The sequence below is a fragment of the Lampetra fluviatilis genome, chromosome 13 (assembly GCF_964198595.1).
Source record: "Lampetra fluviatilis chromosome 13, kcLamFluv1.1, whole genome shotgun sequence".
Classification (NCBI taxonomy): domain Eukaryota; kingdom Metazoa; phylum Chordata; class Hyperoartia; order Petromyzontiformes; family Petromyzontidae; genus Lampetra; species Lampetra fluviatilis.
The window spans coordinates 12875844-12895023 of record NC_136287.1 but is presented as its reverse complement, the minus strand read 5'-3'; the positions used below and the strand labels follow the sequence as shown (position 1 = coordinate 12895023).

The 19180-nt window shown below is 47.6% G+C and overlaps 1 protein-coding gene across 1 annotated transcript; it reads left to right on the top strand.

The window, feature by feature from the left end:
* Positions 1-573: 573 nt before the first annotated feature.
* LOC144935554 (sorting nexin-18-like) lies at positions 574-11705 on the top strand. The gene is made up of 3 exons (XM_078862325.1): positions 574-1090; positions 3571-4654; positions 5714-11705. The coding sequence occupies exons 1-3, from the start codon at positions 713-715 to the stop codon at positions 5965-5967; spliced, it is 1716 nt and encodes a 571-aa protein (XP_078718451.1). The 5' UTR covers positions 574-712; the 3' UTR covers positions 5968-11705.
* Positions 11706-19180: the final 7475 nt, after the last annotated feature.

The following is a 19180-nucleotide window of genomic DNA, read 5'->3' as shown; positions in this document are numbered from 1 at the left end:
CTTCCTAATATCGGACACCAGTTTTATGGGGAGCGGTTTGCGGACACAATCGGACACAAGTCTTTTGACTTTGATTCCCAAACACGGCTCTCCCTCTCCCCCAATCTGTACTGAAGCATCATCATCATCAGCCATTGTCATACCACTCCTGGATGAAGGCCACTCGCAATCCAGCAATGCGATCATCCGCCAAAAGCACACCAGACGAACGATTCCATGGCTCCATCTCCACGCTCGCGTTCTTCGTTTCCCTGCTTATTATTCTCTAGTACAAACAAAAAGGCACGGTAGTTTGCTCAGCCTTTGGATGACCAGTACCTGTTGCTGTGCGCAAACATCGCCACTGGGGAGACAAAGGCAGCCGGGCTCACAACACTTTCGCAAACGGCATTGGCCCCAAACAGCCTGGCGTGGTTAGAGGCTATTCGTGGGATTTTCCTCCCTTTTGCTTCTTCTTCTTGTTGTTGTTGTTTGTGTATTAGCATTAGTGACGTCGCCTCGACAGAGAGGGCGTGCTACACTCTCTCTCTTCCCTCCTCTCCCGCACACACACACAGACCGGACCCATCACGCTTCACACGCCCCGCCCTCTCGCTCACACACCAAACTCCACCGTTGCTCGGCTTCAGAAACAAAAACGGTGGTTCATCCTCCCCTCCATCCTTATTCAACCATCATCATCGTCTTCATCGTCCTGCACCGCCGTTGAACCATGGTGTCGCGCCGGGCCCGCGCCTTGTACGACTTCCAGAGCGAGAACGAGGGCGAGATCTCCATCAGGGAGCGAGAGGTCCTCACGGTTTTCAACGAGGGCGTCGGCGACGGATGGTTCGAGGGCACCAACATCCGAGGCGAGAGAGGTCTCTTCCCGGCCACGTACGTGGAGTTTTTGCCCGACGACAACGACGAAGGTGACGGTGGTGGCTGTGGTGGTGTCAGGGATGTGGCCGGGAGCCAGCGAGGTGGAGTGGCCTCATCGGCTCGCGATGGGAGCCTGGCGCAGACCTCCGCCACCACCACCGCCACCGCTGCAGCCTGGAGCGCCAGCAACCAGCAGCAGTCGCACAATTTCAAGACTTTTTACAACCAGGTGAGATACAGAGAGAGAGACCGAGAGATAATGATAATAATAATGTGTTTGGGATTTGCGACGTTGGATGTGGATTTTTTTTCCTTTCGGGTCTTTTTTTGTTTGTTAAAATGATCAACTCCGATGTTTGAATTGGTGGCAGCAGCAGCAGCAGCAGCGCTGAGTTCAGTGACGAAGATCTTCAACCCAGCAGTGGATAGACACCGGCTCAATGGTGTGGCCATGCAATGGGTTAGAACACGCAAGCACGTGGAGCAGTCAAGTGCACACGCCGGCAGTCTTGTCAATACACTGCCGGGTGTGGGGCTTGACCATACTTCACCAAACTGGTCAGTGTGGATTTGGGAAGGTTTGGTGCATAGCGATGGCTGTTAGCCGCGTCCTCTTCTGTCCACAACGCCTATTGCAGCCCTGCGTGTTTACGAACGTGGTGATTGCAAATCTAAAAAGGACTATCCAGGCTTAAAACCCTGCTTAGATTCTTACAACACCCGGGCGCTGTCCGGGTAAAGTGTTCGTCGGCAGATAAGACGGCAAGCACCAGCACCATGGCGCCTACATCATGGCAGTACTTAAACAGGACTGTGCACATGCAGTGTAAGGATCTTCGTCACGGCGTCCCGAGTTGTGTAACTAACGGAGTTGAGTCACTAACGGAGTTGAGTCACTAACGGAGTTGAGTCACTAACGGAGTTGTATAACTAACTCCGGCATTTATGACCGAGAGTTGTCATCGGTAAAGCCGTGAACGAATATTATCACCGTGCTGATCTTAATAACTGGTTATATATTTTAAAAACTCTTGCAAGAACCCTCTCTGCCCCGTCTTTTGAGTTGAGAAGCTGCTGGGAAGCGTTTAAAAAAAATCTGGATGCAGTAAAACTTAATCCATATGTTTGTTTTAGTCTAAAATGTGTGTGTTTCAGTGTCTTTGTGTGTGTGTGTGCTGACTTAAGTGTTTCTATCTCGCAGAATATGCTCCAACAACAACGCTAGGCTTCAGAGGATCCGTTGTCTTTGTTGTCTCTGTGCGGGGAGTGGTGGTGCAGTGGTTTGGGGAGTGGTGGTGCTGTGGTTTGGGGAGTGGTGGTGCTGTGGTTTGGGGAGCGGTGGTGCTGTGGTTTGGGGAGCGGTGGTGCAGTGGTTTGGGGAGCGGTGGTGCAGTGGTTTGGGGAGCGGTGGTGCAGTGGTTTGGGGAGCGGTGGTGCAGTGGTTTGGGGAGCGGTGGTGCTGTGGTTTGGGGAGCGGTGGTGCTGTGGTTTGGGGAGCGGTGGTGCTGTGGTTTGGGGAGCGGTGGTGCTGAGGTTTGGGGAGCGGTGGTGCTGTGGTTTGGGGAGCGGTGGTGCTGTGGTTTGGGGAACGGTGGTGCTGTGGTTTGGGGAGCGGTGGTGCTGTGGTTTGGGGAGCGGTGGTGCAGTGGTTTGGGGAGCGGTGGTGCAGTGGTTTGGGGAGCGGTGGTGCAGTGGTTTGGGGAGCGGTGGTGCAGTGGTTTGGGGAGCGGTGGTGCAGTGGTTTGGGGAGTGGTGGTGCAGTGGTTTGGGGAGTGGTGGTGCAGTGGTTTGGGGAGTGGTGGTGCTGTGGTTTGGGGAGTGGTGGTGCAGTGGTTTGGGGAGCGGTGGTGCAGTGGTTGGGGAGTGGTGGTGCTGTGGTTTGGGGAGTGGTGGTGCAGTGGTTTGGGGAGTGGTGGTGCTGTGGTTTGCACACCGCCGATGCGAAAGTGCCGTGTGTCTATACCATTTATTTTCCTCCTCTAGGTCGACTCAACGTTAAATAACGTGCTATTAAAAGAGGGCCAATGGCTCAAAACTTTACATGTTCTTTTGAGGCAGTGTTATTGCCGAACGTATTGAATATTTTGTTATTTGTGCTCGTGCACCTCTGCCCATGCAGTATCGCCAATCATTGTAACTTGAATTGAGTCCCTGGTGTATAGAACAAATAGCTCAGCATTGGTGATGCAAAGGCGGCCGTGAGTGGCGCTGGCGATATCAGGACCTGCCCCGAAAGTTTGTTCAAGGCCACGTGGGAGATATTTGTGATTTCGGTCTGTGTGTAAGGGCTGGGAGATTCACTACTACAGAATGTTGGTATATGAGGGTGGGAGGGGAATTCACTCGTGACATTTCATGGGCAATTTCTAGTTGGGGTACTGTAATGAAATTGGTTTTAACATGGAGGGAACCTTGTTAAAGATACTCAATGTAATGTCTTTCCACTGCAACCAGATGCGATACCATTGACAAGTTTTCATTTGCAAAATTTAGAGGGTCACGAGGTTGGTAGACTTGTAAAAAAATAACGTATTTTAGACATAAAATTGGTGGATTTTACTTTGAAGAGAACAGCTGATATTTTAATAATAAAAACAAATTTCGTGGTATTCATGAATGTTATGATGGCAACATGTTTAAAGTTTTGCGACCGTGAAAGTAGATGACGTATCCAAACCGCCATCGTCGTGCTGTTGTGCATATCATCAGCAACAAGCTCCAGCAGGCACGTGGCCCCAGCAGCCCGCAGAGCAGGACCAGGACGACTGGGATGCAGACTGGGACGACAACTCGTCCACCGTGGACAGCAGCAGCACCCACGGCCAGTTCGGGGCCAACGGCACGGTCACCTCCGCCCTGGGCGTCTCGTCGCTGTCTCGCTACGTGAAGGCCGGCGGCGAGGCGTTCATCTCGGGCGACGTGACGGGCTGCACCGTCAACGTGGGTGACCGCGTCCGCGTCGACATCACGGACCGCGGGCCGGCGTGGCCCGACAACCCGTTCCCATTCACCTGCTCCATCGAGGACCCCACCAAGCAGACCAAGTTCAAAGGCATGAAGAGCTTCATCTCCTACCGCCTGACGCCCACGTTCACGGGGAGGGCGGTGAGCCGTCGTTATAAGCACTTCGACTGGTTGTACGGTCGCCTGGTGCAGAAGTTTCCCGTGGTGTCGGTGCCCCACCTGCCCGAGAAGCAGGCGACCGGGCGCTTTGTGGAGGACTTTGTTCAGAAGCGCAGGCGGGGCCTCATCCTCTGGATGAATCATATGACGGGCCATCCGGTGCTCGCGCAGTGCGACGCCTTCCAGCACTTTCTCACGTGCACCGACGAGAAAGCGTGGAAGCAGGGCAAGCGAAGGGCTGAGAAAGATGATGCCGTGGGAGCCAAGTTCTACCTGACCATCAGTGCACCGCCAACGTCACACCTGGACCTGCAGGACGTCGAGGCACGGACCGAATCTTTCAGAAGCTTCTCCAAAAGAATGGATGAAAGTGTGGTCCTGCTCAATGGCACGGCTGGGGAGATGGCACGCAAACATTGCATTGACTACAAGCGCGACTTTCAGAAGATGGGCCAGGTGTTCGAGAATCTCGGACAGTCGTTTGAGCAGGATGACCAGCACTATTCGGACAACCTCACCAAAGCAATCGCCCACACAGGCAACACCTACGTGGCAATCGGGGAGCTATTTGCACAACAGCCACAGCAGGACCTCCAGCCCCTGATGGACGTGACGTGCCTCTACCAAGGACTGCTCGCCAATTTCCCAGACATCATTCACATACAAAAAGGTGTAGATTGTTTACGTCAAATCTTTTCATATACAGTAGCTGGCATTGGCGTGAAGAGAATAACCTAAAATGCTGCTGTGATATTTTTCTATTGTTTAGGTGCCATCAATTTTAGAACCCTGTCAAATTGGTACTGCGTTGTCCCAGTATAGCAGTGTTCGTCATTTGTCACGTGTAATGTGATAACTCTCGTCTAATCTACCATGTGCTGTTGCTAGGCAGACACTTGGAACAAAGGGAATACATTTGCTTATATAGTTTGAATCTTAAACTTCATGTGAGGCCTAACTCAAATAACTATATTGTAATAGTTATCATGACAAGCTTGCCTAAATATGTATAAACTAAAGTATTTTATAAACACCATTTTAGGAATTATAATATATTTCGTCAGGCTTAACAGCACATCATAGTTGAGATTTCTACCAGCTTGAGCAGTATTTCTCCACTCCAGTCCTCGTTTATCCCTCGCTGGCTACTCGTCTGTGAATACCAATTATTTATATTCACATGCAAATGATGCCACTGCACACTGCAGGAACCTCACGGCATTGGCGGAAGTTGCATCATGCCCCCGATGGTGCAACTTGCAAGAGGCCTACAATTAATAAACACTGGACTACAGTTTAGTTTCCTCTCCTTGAAGCCCATTATATAAGTTCTAGCCAGTGGTAGAACATTCCAAATGTATTCTATATAGCAACATTTTACATATTTTTATTGTCTTTTTCGTTCACTTTATGATTTTAAAACAAGGCATGACTATTTAATGATTTATTGACATGAAAGGTGCACTGTACCACACATTTGTTGTAAAAGTTATCTGACCCTCTTAAAGCACCTATAACATACGTAGCTCACGACTCAAAAAGGGCGTTTTATTTACTAAATGCTAAAAATACAAAAAAGTTAACATTGCAGTTCATCATAACCATGGCAACCGGATGACATTTGAAAAAAAGCAATGTCCTTTTCACTTAAGAATATCAACATGTGAAGTGGATAATAATTAGAGATATTTTATAATTCAGCGCAATCGTTTCTCCGTGTGGCCAACAGGTGCTGTGGCTAAGGTCAAGGAGAGCCAGCGGGCAGCCGACGAGGGCAAGATGGATGCCGGTCAGCTGACGGAGGTTCAAACGCGGACCAACACGGTGTCACACGCGACCCTAGCGGAGTTCAACCACTTTCACTGCACGCGCGTGAAGGACTTTGGGCAGATCATGCAGCTCTACCTCCAGCAACAGATTGCGTTCTACCAGGCCATCGCCGGTCGCCTGGATGATTCCTTACAGAAGTACAAAAATCTGTGACGGAGCATTGTTGGCGAGGACCCTGCTCACAGTGGAGGTTTGTGACGAACGCTGCGGACTTCCGTTTCGAATTTTCTGCGGTGCCTTTGTGGACAAGGTGTCCTGAAAACAGGTTTAAACTTGGACACGCACTGACACGTACTTTTGTGCCTATTGTAGGACCTGAAAGCCTTCGAGTTGAAAATGTTTCGTAGGCGAGATTTTCAAAGCTGTTGTTTGCCAACGGAAGATTAAAGAAAGAAAGAAGAATCAATGAAGTAGTAGAAATCAAGCATGTAGTTAGGGTTTCCTTACCCCTGTTGCGCGTGACAAATGATGCATGAAACAGTTAAGCAAAAGCATGTATTCTGGACGTATTTAATGCCATATTTAGTGTCGCATCGTACATTTATCACGGGTTATGAAATACGCAGGCGTTTTTGTGAAATGGCTCTTTGTAGAAGGATAAGTCAGCTGTTGCATACTAAGCTGTCCCTCCACCCACCCCCCTCAAACAGCAGATGACCCAGGGAACATGTTACGGTATTTCTGATTTTTCAGTCGATGTGGAAAATTGCAGCCGTTTTGCGCCTTTTTAAAAAAATGAAAGTAATGTCTTAGCACAAGTCGAGGCTGCTTCTTCGGTCCGCCTGTGTTGCTCAGGTCACGTTGACCGCAAAGAATGTAAGAGGGGGGCGATTTTAATCGCTCCGCGTGTCACGGGACGTTTGCAGTCTTTGACCCCCTCCTCGGCTTTTCCTTGGAAAGAAGAGGTGAGGAAAACACGGTGTGCTTCAAGCTCGCCTGCGTCACAGTGGAGTCTGCGATGTTCAAATATCGACCCCCCCCCTCTCCGCCCACTTACAGGCAATGAATTTCAAATGACTTGAGTGTCCGCAGTAAATTGAAAATACAAACTCTCAGATACTGAAATATTATAACGGAATGTGCATACGAGTTATCATTTTTTTTCTCTCTCAACATTCTGTGCTGTACTTATTTTAATACTCGTCTAGTGCACGTGACTCCACACATACTCCCACCCACCCATTAAAGTGACGATTCCATGTAATTCCTAAGACGCTTGAGATTTAAAGGGGGTTCCGTGTTCGCCCCTGGCAATGTGCAGTCTCGTTGCCGGGGTAACACAGAGACAACACACCAACTCTGCGTGTTCTCATGCGGGTAACTTTGGCATCTTGTTGTAAAACTGCAAGTTTTCTCACTGATAAACCAAAATAGCTGATGACAGTTACAAAAATATGACTTTTAAAACACGGTGTTCTAAAGCCTTATATAACCTGAGCCTCGTCACATATCTTTTTTGCTGTACTAAGCACCTTTAGATCGCCGTTAGCGGCCACACTACTACTACATTGATGCCTTCTTTGCTCTTACACAATCAATACATGTTTTAATTCAGTATAGCGCACTTCACGAACAAAAACCCACAGCATAACGGAAATCAAATTCCGTCGATAACTATGCGGCAGTAATAAGTGATGAAAACATTCATCACAGAGATTAATTTAAAATGCAATGCTATAGAGTGTAAAACAAGTGAACGATAGCTCGCGTAAGCGTCTTAATCGAGCTTTAAAAACCGAAACCTTTGGCAACTCCCATACGGAAACAGGCAGCAGCAGAGTTCATCATTTGGGGGTGGGGGGGGGCGAATAGCTGAATGCACCACCACCTTTGTGTTTTTTTAAACCCTTAGGGTAAGTGAGCAATCCTGCATCCTGGTCGCGTTGGTATATATACAGAGTTAAAAATATTTACATATGAATGGGCCAAGCCGTTTAATGCTAGGTAATAAGTGTGACCTTAAAATCTATCCTAAATCTCACAGGAAGCAAACTTCGGGCTGCCAATACCGGCGTGATGTAATCATGTCTTCCTGTTAAATCCCCAGGAGCGGAGTTTTTCACAAGCCGCAGTCGGGTCTCGCACATTTCCGTGAATGCCAGAAAACAAAGCATTGCTATAAGCAAGGATTGGATGTTATGAAGGCGTCAATCTCTCTGCATATTCCATGGAAAGAAAGCATAGAAAAATCTCAAGTAGAAAATACGTCTTGACACAATTTAGTGGGAACGGTATGAAGCACATGTAGTTAATTTTGTCCCAACAACTAAATAGATCAGATCAAGCTGGCTAATAGAAGCAAAAACTTCAAAGATATGATCTGCTTTCACATGGCCTGAGTAGCTTTATGGCTATTACAGAACTTATCATCTAGGTAGAGTCTTTTATCTGATATGATTTCTAATATGAATATAAAGTCATCACAACCCGCTGGTAATTGTGTATTTATGTAGAACTCCAGCTTATTAGTTTAGCGATCGTTTTAAATAGAACACAAGGATGATTCTTATATGTTTATACCATAGTTGATGATCTATCTGAAGACAGAGCAGCTTTATATTTAATCAGATTTTTTTTTCAGGTGAGATATAAGAACTGTAATTGAGTAATTTTTCTCCATTCACGTTCGAGCTTACAGCCCGCACGGTTAAGCTCCCGAGCTGTATCATGAAACCACCGGGATGACCTTTTGAATTTATGTTTTGTTCTTGTAAGGGGTGCCTCGATATCCAAAATAGTACTTAGGGTGGAGCTGTTGAAATGTCTGCGAGTACACTACATTAAATAGGAACTGAAGTGGAGAAAGCTTCCAAGAATTTCCCAGCAGTGGAAGAATTGGGACTTGTGTTTTCATACAATAGTCTTGGGGGTTTATTTAGGCGAGGTATTATTCGAAAGTAATAACAAAATAGACTGAGGTTGCAAGAATCGCTGATAAGACAAATTCTGGGTGTCAAGACCACGAGTGATAATTAGATCAAGTGGGCGACCGTGAATGTGCATCGCGGGGGCTTCATACGTGTTCAACAAAACCAACAGTGCTCAAAAAAACTCATGAAATCCTTTCCAAGGGGATCTCCGTCCACGTCAATATGCACATTGAACTCGCCAAGAACCATAATTCTATAATGCTTGACAGCGAGCATTGACAAGAGTTCACAACAATAGAGAGTTTGGTCTTTGTCGCTGATAAACAATTCCACCTTAAGCAAGCAAGCAAGCAGGTCAGCTGGCCAGCAGCTCGGGCACGCAGGCAGGCGTGGCAGCTGCGGCAGGCAAACAGTCAGGCGAGCAGCCCAGATAGGCACGCGGAGAACACAGGCAACCAAGCAGGCAGGCAGATAGACAGGCAGGCAGGCAGGCAGATAGACAGACAGGCAGGCAGGCAGATAGGCAGGCAACCAAGCAGGCAGGCAGACAGGCAGGCAGATAGACAGGCAGGCAGACAGGCAGGCAGATAGGCAGGCAACCAAGCAGGCAGGCAGATAGACAGGCAGGCAGCCAGACAGGCAGGCAGATAGACAGACATGCAGGCAGGCAGATAGACAGGCAACCAAGCAGGCAGGCAGATAGACAGACAGGCAGGCAGATAGACAGGCAGGCAAGCAGACAGGCAGGTCAGCAGCCCAGGCAAGCAGGCAGACATGGCAGCTTAGGTTGGCTGGCAGGTAACCCAATTCCTGCCGATTCCTCCGATGTCCCTCCAGCTGGTGGCTGAGCGCATTGTTCCCACAGGGATTGCTCGGTGAGCCCCGTACCCCCAGCAACGCCCTCAAGTCTCCGCTGGAAAATATATCCATGCATCGTCCTTCTTCCCCTCGCAGTGTCCGAAGCGGTCTCTTTTGTGACGAGCGTGTTGAGTCCATCATGCACGGCATAGAAATGTGCGGCGCACTTGTGCACGTCTCCTCGATGACCTCCGGGGCCCAGCTCAAGGTCGGCATCTGCCGGTGGTCTCAACATTCATTGCTTGGCGTTGTCAAAGATGGGGCAGTGGGGCTCACCGTAGCCCCCCCCCCCCCCGTGCCCCCCCGTGCCCCCCCGTGCCCCCCCGTGCCCCCTCCAATGAGCCGTCTTGTTGAACATCGCGGTGCTGTTGTGGAAGTGAACGTGACCTTGGCAGCCAGCTTGCCGTCGTCTTCGTGGTTACAGAAGATTGCTGTGCGCGAGGGTGCCGGGGATCGCGTGACGGCTGACCGACCGTGAGGGAACCAGGGTTTTTTGCGGAAGGAAACAAATGTATTGACTGTGCTGCGTGGGTCCATCAGCGAAGAGCTGTCGTCTCGCAGCCAGGCGTGTCACGCAGCCCGTGTCTTTATTGTACGAGCTTTTGTAAACGGAAGTCTCGGTGTGTGTTTGGCAGTCGCAGAAGGTAAGCTTTGTATGGCTGATCATGCCCCCCACGTCCTGTCGGGGTCCTTCTTGGAAGGTGTCGGCTTGAACTCGATGCACACCTCTACTGTTATGAGAGCGGCAGCGATTAATTACTCTGAGAAAGCCTCACCGATGCACCTGGCTCAGGAGTCATGGTTTTTGATGATTGGCCAAATACGAGTTTGCTTGTATTTGTAAATAATAAGGAATGCAGTAAATATGGGGAGGGGGGATAATCAAACAAGGGAACAACATTCAAGACGTCACGAAAATATTGTCGGTGGCCAAGAAGCTCCTGTTGGTGCTTTCGGCATCTTTCCAAATGAACTTGCTTGCCCCCTAAAGTGGTTCTCGCCGTACATTGGCTCAATCTCTCCTTGGTCCCCCCCCCCTGCCCCTCTCCTTGGCCTGCTCGTGATTGTTCGTGCATCATCACGTTTGGCAACGGCTCCCAATCGGCGCCCCCCTTCGCAAAGCGGCTACACCATCATCTGCATTTTGCACAATTGCTGTGTGTGTGTGTGAGAACAGAAAGCCCTCGTGGGGTCCGCGCTTTGAGGTCGCCACCGGATTTCATTGCCATCCTGAACCCCCAATTCTGTTGTGGAAATGCCACCCATCCCAGCAGGCTGGCAGGGAGGGCAAGACACACAGCGGCTAATAATCCAAACTAAATGTAGGTCAACGTGTAATGGAGTTAACACGCTTTTGTTACGGTGGTTTGAAGGTTTTAGCAAAGTGACGAAGGACACAACACTCTGTTGTGAGAATGCGATAGTTTGGGACGTGTCGTTAACAGGTTCTACGAGTATATTGACAGAAAACGTTCTGGAATGTGGCGAACATTTGGCAAGTAATATCTGAACCAGTCCTGGGTCCGTCTGCTCCTTCACCGATTCACACTGACGACCGTGGTGAAGTATGGTCGAACAACCGTCACGACTGACATGTCCGTGGGGAGCCCATGTGAGTTGGCCAGCAGTGGGATGTTGGAGAAGGGCTCTAAGTTTGTTTAATTAAGTAAACAAATCTATGCATTGTGGTTTACTGTATACAGTATTACTGTTCTTTGATACAGGCCATTGTACAGTTTACTACAAACATTACTGTACTGTACAGTTCTGTATGATTCATACAATTGTATATTTACATTACGTGTAGTAGTAGTAGTACAACGCTGTGTGCATGCCTGCTGCTAGGATGGCTTTACTATTGCAGATGCTGCAGTCGGAGTGTGTGCAATGGGATTTGAAGTGGGACCCCTTTTCTCGGTATACTGAACCCTTTTGTCCAATGCTTGTCCTGTGTACATTATTTCCCCGTTAAGTCCGCTCTGTGATGCATTGCTTGCACGCTTGCAGATTTTGAAACAAGTTCTCCCATTCTCAAGTTATTGCCTACACGGCAACATAGGTTGGTGGCTTTTATTGCGCCCTGAGCCACGAGAGTGATAATTATACTATCATGAGCGCAGTAAAATATTTCAATTCGTATTTTTCTGGATCCAATTGGGGGGGGGGGGGGGGGTTTCAGTGAAGATATTCAGCAAGTTACAGTGGTACAAGCTGCGTGAGCCATTCCTTGACTCGTTATTTTGACTATTTGGCTGCCTATTGTGGGGGGGATAATCTGGCGCCCTGGAAAATATTCCCTGGGAATGTTAAGCCCTGGCTAAGACCAACAACAATGTTTTATATCATCGCATGAGAGACGTCTTAACTCTCAATTGGGACTTGCGCCATCCCTATTTTAGGACATTTGACGCCATCGAATCGCCATTCGAACTCGAGTGGAGATGTGGCCCTTGCATTGTGGGCATTTACACAGACACACACATCCAATTTATATTCAGAGTCAAATCAGAATGTATTCATACTGGAGGTATCCGATGAGTTATAACACTTTTTTTTATAACAGATATCTAGTGGGAGCAGGTAAGAACGTCACAACACCAATACAAAACATGATAGGAGTGGAAAGGTAAAAAATCTCCCAAACACATACAAACACAACACTAAGCTATCCCCATCCTACCAGATGAAGCCCACCGAGGTATTAACTTACTTTTCAAAAGTGGACCTGGCTACAAATGATAGGTGAACGAGGTGGCCTTGTCAGTTGGACATTTATAGCAGCAGAATAATCTCATTAGTTAAAACGTGCGTTCCTATCGGAAGTAAGAGTAGACGTGTAACGGATGTCGTCAACTCATTGGATGTCGATGCCCTGGGCCCTTGGTGGTACTCACAAGGAAGACTTCAGATTTGTTCATTAGGTTAGAAAAAATACGGTTTATATTAAAGACCTATCCAGTTGAGGTTTTTTTCCCCCCCCACCCCCCACCTAACACATTGCTATAACATTAGATTGTATTTAAAGTAATCCCACCTGGTGTCTTGTTACAAATGCTGTCACTGTTACATCAGTTCTTGGATTTGAGTGGGCACTTGCAAACACTATACCACGGCGTGTGTGCGTTGTAGCTCTCCAACGCGTTGTAGCTCTCCAACGCGTTGTAGCTCTCCAACGCGTTGTAGCTCTCCAACGCGTTGTAGCTCTCCAACGCGTTGTAGCTCTCCAACGCGTTGTAGCTCTCCAACGCGTTGTAGCTCTCCAACGCGTTGTAGCTCTCCAACGCGTTGTAGCTCTCCAACGCGTTGTAGCTCTCCAACGCGTTGTAGCTCTCCAACGCGTTGTAGCTCTCCAACGCGTTTGTAAAATTGTACCGCCTGCCGTTGAACAAGACGCCTGGCATATTTTTTCCACGTGCCTCTGAGCTTGTTCGGGAGGGGAGCTCCATTCAGTTCTTCTTTCTATTTTATGAAAATGTAATATTTCAGTTCTTGGATAAGTTCCCGGCACGTGGAGCGAAACGTCGGACATCACGCGGAATAACACGCGGTACAATCCGAAAAAATCCACGAGGAAGTCGTTGCCAAGTGCTTGTCGTCCTGGTATCGCGATACATTGCCGGCTGTGCTTGAGTGGTCAGAACCTAGGCAAGTTGTAAATAAGTCTTCTCGGAGTTTGCAGGAGAGTTGTTTGTATGACTGTCACATGAATTAAGTGGAGAACTTAACAATAATCTCGTGTTATCGGAATAAGATAAACTGTCTGCCTTTCAGAATATCTGTCTTTTCAAGTAACCGATTCTGTTAATGCCCTTTTGTCCGGGTTTTTTTCTCGTATTACATATTTAGATTTTTTAAAAAGATAAAAGTGCAATTTTTTATTGCATTGTGCAAGTCACAATGGATTTTTTTTCTTGTGTTAATATTAAAACCATTTCTATAAATATATAATCATGTTACAATTTCCTACTTATGTGATTTTTTTTTTGACACAGGGTTGTGTAACTGCATGCTGTTTCAATGAGTTGAAATAAAGAGATGTGTATACCACGCGTGCATATTTTAACTGCAGTATGTGCCTGATGTGCACGTGTACAATAATTATTGTTGTGACTTTCCCGAACATGTAATTTTGCTTCATGCAAAAAAGATCGAAGGCGAATAAATTCTGTAAAAAAAAAAGCAGAAACGTCTCGGGGTGTTGTGTAGAGACATGGGAGGGAAAAAGGTGAAATACAACGATGAGAACGAGGATCGATTATGCTATAAAGATGAAAATATGGTAACAGTGCTACAAGAACACTGGATGAGGATGAAATATGCCAGGAAAATAGGAAGGTAATTATCAAGGACTTACTGCTGCTTATTATTTTACCAGGTTAGGCCCACTGAGCTCAATCGATCTTTCTTCAGAAGCGACCTGGCGATAGCAAATGATAGCTCAACGAAGTGGTTTATCGCAGTGTGGAAATGTATAACAGCCAAATACTCTTAACGCACGTTGATTCTAAATGGTGGAGGGAAAACCCGTATATAAAAAAATCCAAGCGACCACGGGGAAAGAGACGTGAAAACTCTAAATAAACAGCAGGCATCAGGGTCAGGACCGAACCCAGGCCCTGCTTGCATACCAGGCGAGGGAGTTAACATCCTGCCATCGCTGGCGGCACCGTATCGGTTGATGGGTTGATGCTGTGCTCGCTGATCCACGACAATCCCTGTCATTCTCATTCAGTAATGTATCACTCTTATCGCTTCGACCACCAGTCATCGTTACATGAACTCTACGTGAAGGACTCACTTTGACTGTTTCCTCTGGTCCGTACTGTGTTCAACTATTGCACCTCATTGTAAGCTGCAACATTTGTCTTTCCTGAAACTGAGTGATTTGACTATGCTATACCAGCATCCCTTTTGGCCGTTTCGTCTTGCGCGTACAGTACTGTGTTCAACTACCATATTTGTAGGGAGCAAAATATCCCTTCCCTCCTGTCCTCGAATTGATGGATGTTGGAACTACTTTCCTCCACTTCCTCTGAATAAACATTCTTATCTGCTGTGTTGTCGTCGTGTGTGCCCTCCTCCTGCCTTGCCGCGGTTGATAGGCCCTTCTATTTGGCAACCGTGGTAAAAAAAAGTGCGTCGTGTTTAATTCCTTAATTTGGACGTGAATAGTGAATATTGGTAAACGGAATATCTACTATTGCAAGAAAGTAGCTGTGCAATAGTTTTCCACCACAGGATTCGCCCAAACGCCTTTGCCATATGTGGAATGCATTCTGTCTCCGCTTGCATTCCACACCGTGGAATAAGATCTAAGGTGGGTGGGACGAGGGCTCAGCCGGGGAAACGTCAAGAGAGAGGCGCAATTACACCTGCAAATCATGTTCCACATTCCGCATTTGAATTGACAGCCAAGTGGGGAGAGGTAATTGGAAGTGGTTGGAATTTTATACTGTTTTCAGGGTGCCACCCAGCAGCACAACCCACTCCAAAGTGAAAGAAACTTTGCAAAGAATGTCTACCTGGTTTGCCCTCTTGAGAGTGGCGTTCCTCGGAGGGATTGGCGCATTCTGTTATCTCCGTTCCCTTTGCTTGAAAAAAACACGTGGACTTCCCTTACAGTAACATCTGCACTAGCAAGATAGAGAAAAGGTAACGTCGGAATTTATTTTAATGAATGAATATAAAGTATAGTTGTACAAATTTGACAAGTACATCAATTCCCGCCAATATGTCAACACCAAATGCAAACTTGGGGCAAGGCTGCAAAACAATAACAACAACAGTCTAAGACAACACTCCCTCAATTACATTGCACATTACAATTTAACAATCGATACACGTTTATTCTAGATTTGAAGTTTTCGTGACTGCAAGGATTCATATTCTTAGGTTTTTTCGGTAAAGTCACGTACGTAAAAAAATTAAATTAATAAAAGTAAAATAAAATAAAAATCACGACGTTTCGGAGGCAACACAAGCTAAGAATATGAATCGATACACGGGTAAATTTCAACGTTACAAATCACGTTTGCGTTGAAAGTCAAACCATCTTGTTTCCCAGCTGCTGCAGAAACACAATAAACGTGGAGCTCACGGTCAAGCTGATAACGCAGCATTCGGGCCAAAAGGAGTGAGCAGATCAAAGCGAATGTGGTCTCCCACGCTGGGGAGTGGTGCTGTCACGGTTCGTGCGCTTCACCACGAGTCCGGCCAACACCAGTGACGATTATTTGAACCGGTCCTGGGAAATCAGCCTCAAATGAGTACCTGGTGCGGTGTGCAAACATCGCCACTAGGGAGACAAAGGCGGCCGGGCGTGGTGTTGGCCACCCACCCCCTCGTGTGCCGTTCCGGAATTCGGAGGTGCTCGCTAACAACGCTTTCCCAAGAGTCTGTGAAGGCTATATGGGGGATCTTTGTCTTTGCCACTTGGTCACACATGCAAATGTATACGAAGCATGCAGAACTCACATTTGACTTCGAGAAAACATGATCTCAGTTACTGGCGTGCATGTGGCTGTGTTCAAAAATGTGCTTCTTTCCTCTGATGCCCATGCAGGTTTCTATAGAAGTGTCGGTTCTATGTGTGTACGACAAATGTAATTTACACTGAAAAGGACAAGTCAAAAGATGTGGTTCTTTTATATTCTTGGTTCTTTCGGTAAAGTCACGTAGATAGAAAATACATTTTTTTTAATAAAATGTAATAAATAATATAAAAATGCAATTATTTTGAATTTTTATTTTAGTTTTATTTTCTATCTCCGTGACTTTACCCAAAGAACCAAAAATATGAATTCCTGCAGTTACAAAAGTTTTAAGTCAAAATGTACGTGGTTCTTTGTTTCCTGATGCACCTATATCCACCATTGTATTAAACTATTGCAAGCATCCACATTTACAACATAAACTAGTCAAGAATGGTATTGTTTTTGTGAGATACTTTAATGCTGAAAATAAAGCCGTACAGTCGCATAAATTAGACACGTGTTGTAAGCTAAATACAAGCCACAATTTTTGCTTCTTAATAAAAAAAATTAAACCTCTGGCCGGTGAAATGTGTTTTGCTCATGTGATGAATGCCTATTGTGGAAAGGAGGTTTCCATTCGGGTGAGTGTAGAGCTGGCGAGTTTCCTGGTTTTACATGGATGCGCCTGCCAGCGGTCATATTCCCATTGCCAAGAAGCGTCCAAGTGAAGGGCTGCAGGCAAGATATTTGCTTGCATTGCATCGCACAGGGGAGTACATTTGTCATTCCTGAGATTATTTGTAGCTGAACCAAAAAAAAGCATGAAAACGAACCGAGCGTGAGCCAATGTGCCACGAGAAAACTATGTAAGGGTTTGCAAAACAGGCCGGGGAAGGCATTTATATTTACAGTACTTCTCTTCATACACCATGGGATATGAGGCTACGGGAAGGCATATACCCGAAGGTTATACTGGTAGAAACCTCCTGGTTACACCAGCCCACAGGGGATTATTGTGTCCGTCCGTCCGTCGTGCAGGGAGGGGCTGCGTGGGGAGGGAGGGGCTGGGTGGGGAGGGTGGGGAGGGTGGGGAGGGGCTGGGTGGGGCTGGGTGAGGAGGGTGGGGAGGGTGGGGCTGGGTGGGGGGTAGGAGGGGTTGGGCTGGGTGGGGAGGGGCTGGTCACTCCGTGGTGCCCTTATAAAACTCAACGTTTAACCTACTCACGCCGGCTTGTGCCCGCCCTCACAGTCGGGCATATTTGCGGAATACACCACGCCGCCGTTGACCCTGGCCATTGACCGAGCAACCCAACGTTCCTACCAGCTCCCTCTGCAGGAATGTGTTAGACATCGCGTTGACCGTGGGGGGGGGGGGGGGAGTAAGCTGGCTTCGTTCGGACAGGACACGTCGCGAGAGAGTCACTACCGAGCGAGCGGCAGACAAACGTGTGCTGGTGCCGCGAGGGACAGTGACACTTCGGGGAGATCTTTTTTTTCCAGCAGTGGGAAGGATCACGGCTGATGATGATGATGAAATCACATTGACGGCGCAACGTAAAGACCAGCATCATTCAGGATCTGCAGTCTGATGTTGGAAATACTGCATATAAATTATCCATGAAGTTACTGTGTTTTTTTTTTACATCGAAGTGTGCTGAAAAGATTAGGCAAAGTAATTTTGCAGTGTAATGATGGGGGGCCGGTCGTGGCGGTGCTGTTAGCAACACTGCGTCATGAACTCAATTATCTCAATTGAATTCCCAGCTAGGGCGAAATCTGAACCGGGTGGCCGGGCCTTCTTCACCGACCCACGCAGGCCAGCGTGGGGACGTATGGCCAAACAAGCCACGCGGCGTAAAAGATGATGTTGGGAGGCCTTCACGTAGCATTCCATTGACAAAGGGCTGTGAATTATTTGAAAACAAACCGTGTGAGTGCCACAGTGGTGTTATGGGTGGGAGAGAGGGGTGGGAAGTGTGGGATGAGGCCTGAGGAGGTATCGAGCTGCCGCAAGTTTCTGTTTTCATTTCTTTAGAACTGCTTCTTGTTGTGTTTCGTCTGTTGTCCTTCCCCCGCATCTCCGATTAGCACGGTTGGCTACGTACGGTGCGAAAGAAGTTCAACATACTGACATAACTGTTTGAGGAGGAGAATGATGTTTACGCAAGAGCAGCCATGCACCATCTTGTAAGCACACAGGAAATCGCATGACTGGACTGAATAATATTTACAACTTCAGAAATTCCAAAGTGTTGATCATCAGCAGGTGAAGAACCGATCTCCTTCAGAGCACGTCGTCAAAAGGCGAACCTTACAGTGCAGACTGTAGAAGTCTAAGCCAGGAGTGGGCAATCGAAATAACAAAAAGAGTAATTTTGTTTCGAATTCGGTAGAAGAAAAAAGAAAACCCATCCCAATATTTCAGGAGCCGCAATGCGCGTGAATATAAGATGGTGGTCCTCCTTCATAAACGACGTAACGAAGCAGGAGTCCTTAAAGGGCCGCAGATTGCCAACTTCTGGTCCAGGTCATCGCACACATCCCAACACCGCCTCACCCTGGGGCAGTTCCTTAAGTTTGGCTGCTCATTTCAGATAGTACTTTAATACTGGTAGGAACCTCCTGGTTACACCAGTCCACAGGGGATTATTGTGCCCGTCGTGCAGGGAGGGGCTGGGTGGAGAGGGAGGGACTGGGTGGGGAGGGGAAGGTGGGGAGGGGCTGGGTGGGGTGGGGCTGGGTGGGGAGGGGCTGGGTGGGGGGCTGGGTGGGGAGGGGCTGGTCACCCCGTGGTGCCCTTATAAAACTCAACATTTAACCTACTCACACCGGCTTGTGCCCGCCCTCACAGTCGGGCATATTTGCGGAATACACCACGCCGCCGTTGACCCTGGCCATTGACCGAGCAACCCAACGTTCCTACCAGCTCCCTCCGCAGGAATGTGTTATGTGTCTGCCTTCGTCACGTCGATTGTGAAAGTGCGCTAACATACCAAGCAGCATTGGCTTATACTAAAAGTTAATGATAAATCCAACAAGTCATTGAGGAATCATCGGAAGGCTTACAGTGTAACGCTACTTTTCAACTGACACAAGTTAAAGGACTCGTGATGAAAATTAATACCCAGTTGATTTCCCGTCCTGGCATTTACAAGGATTCTTTTG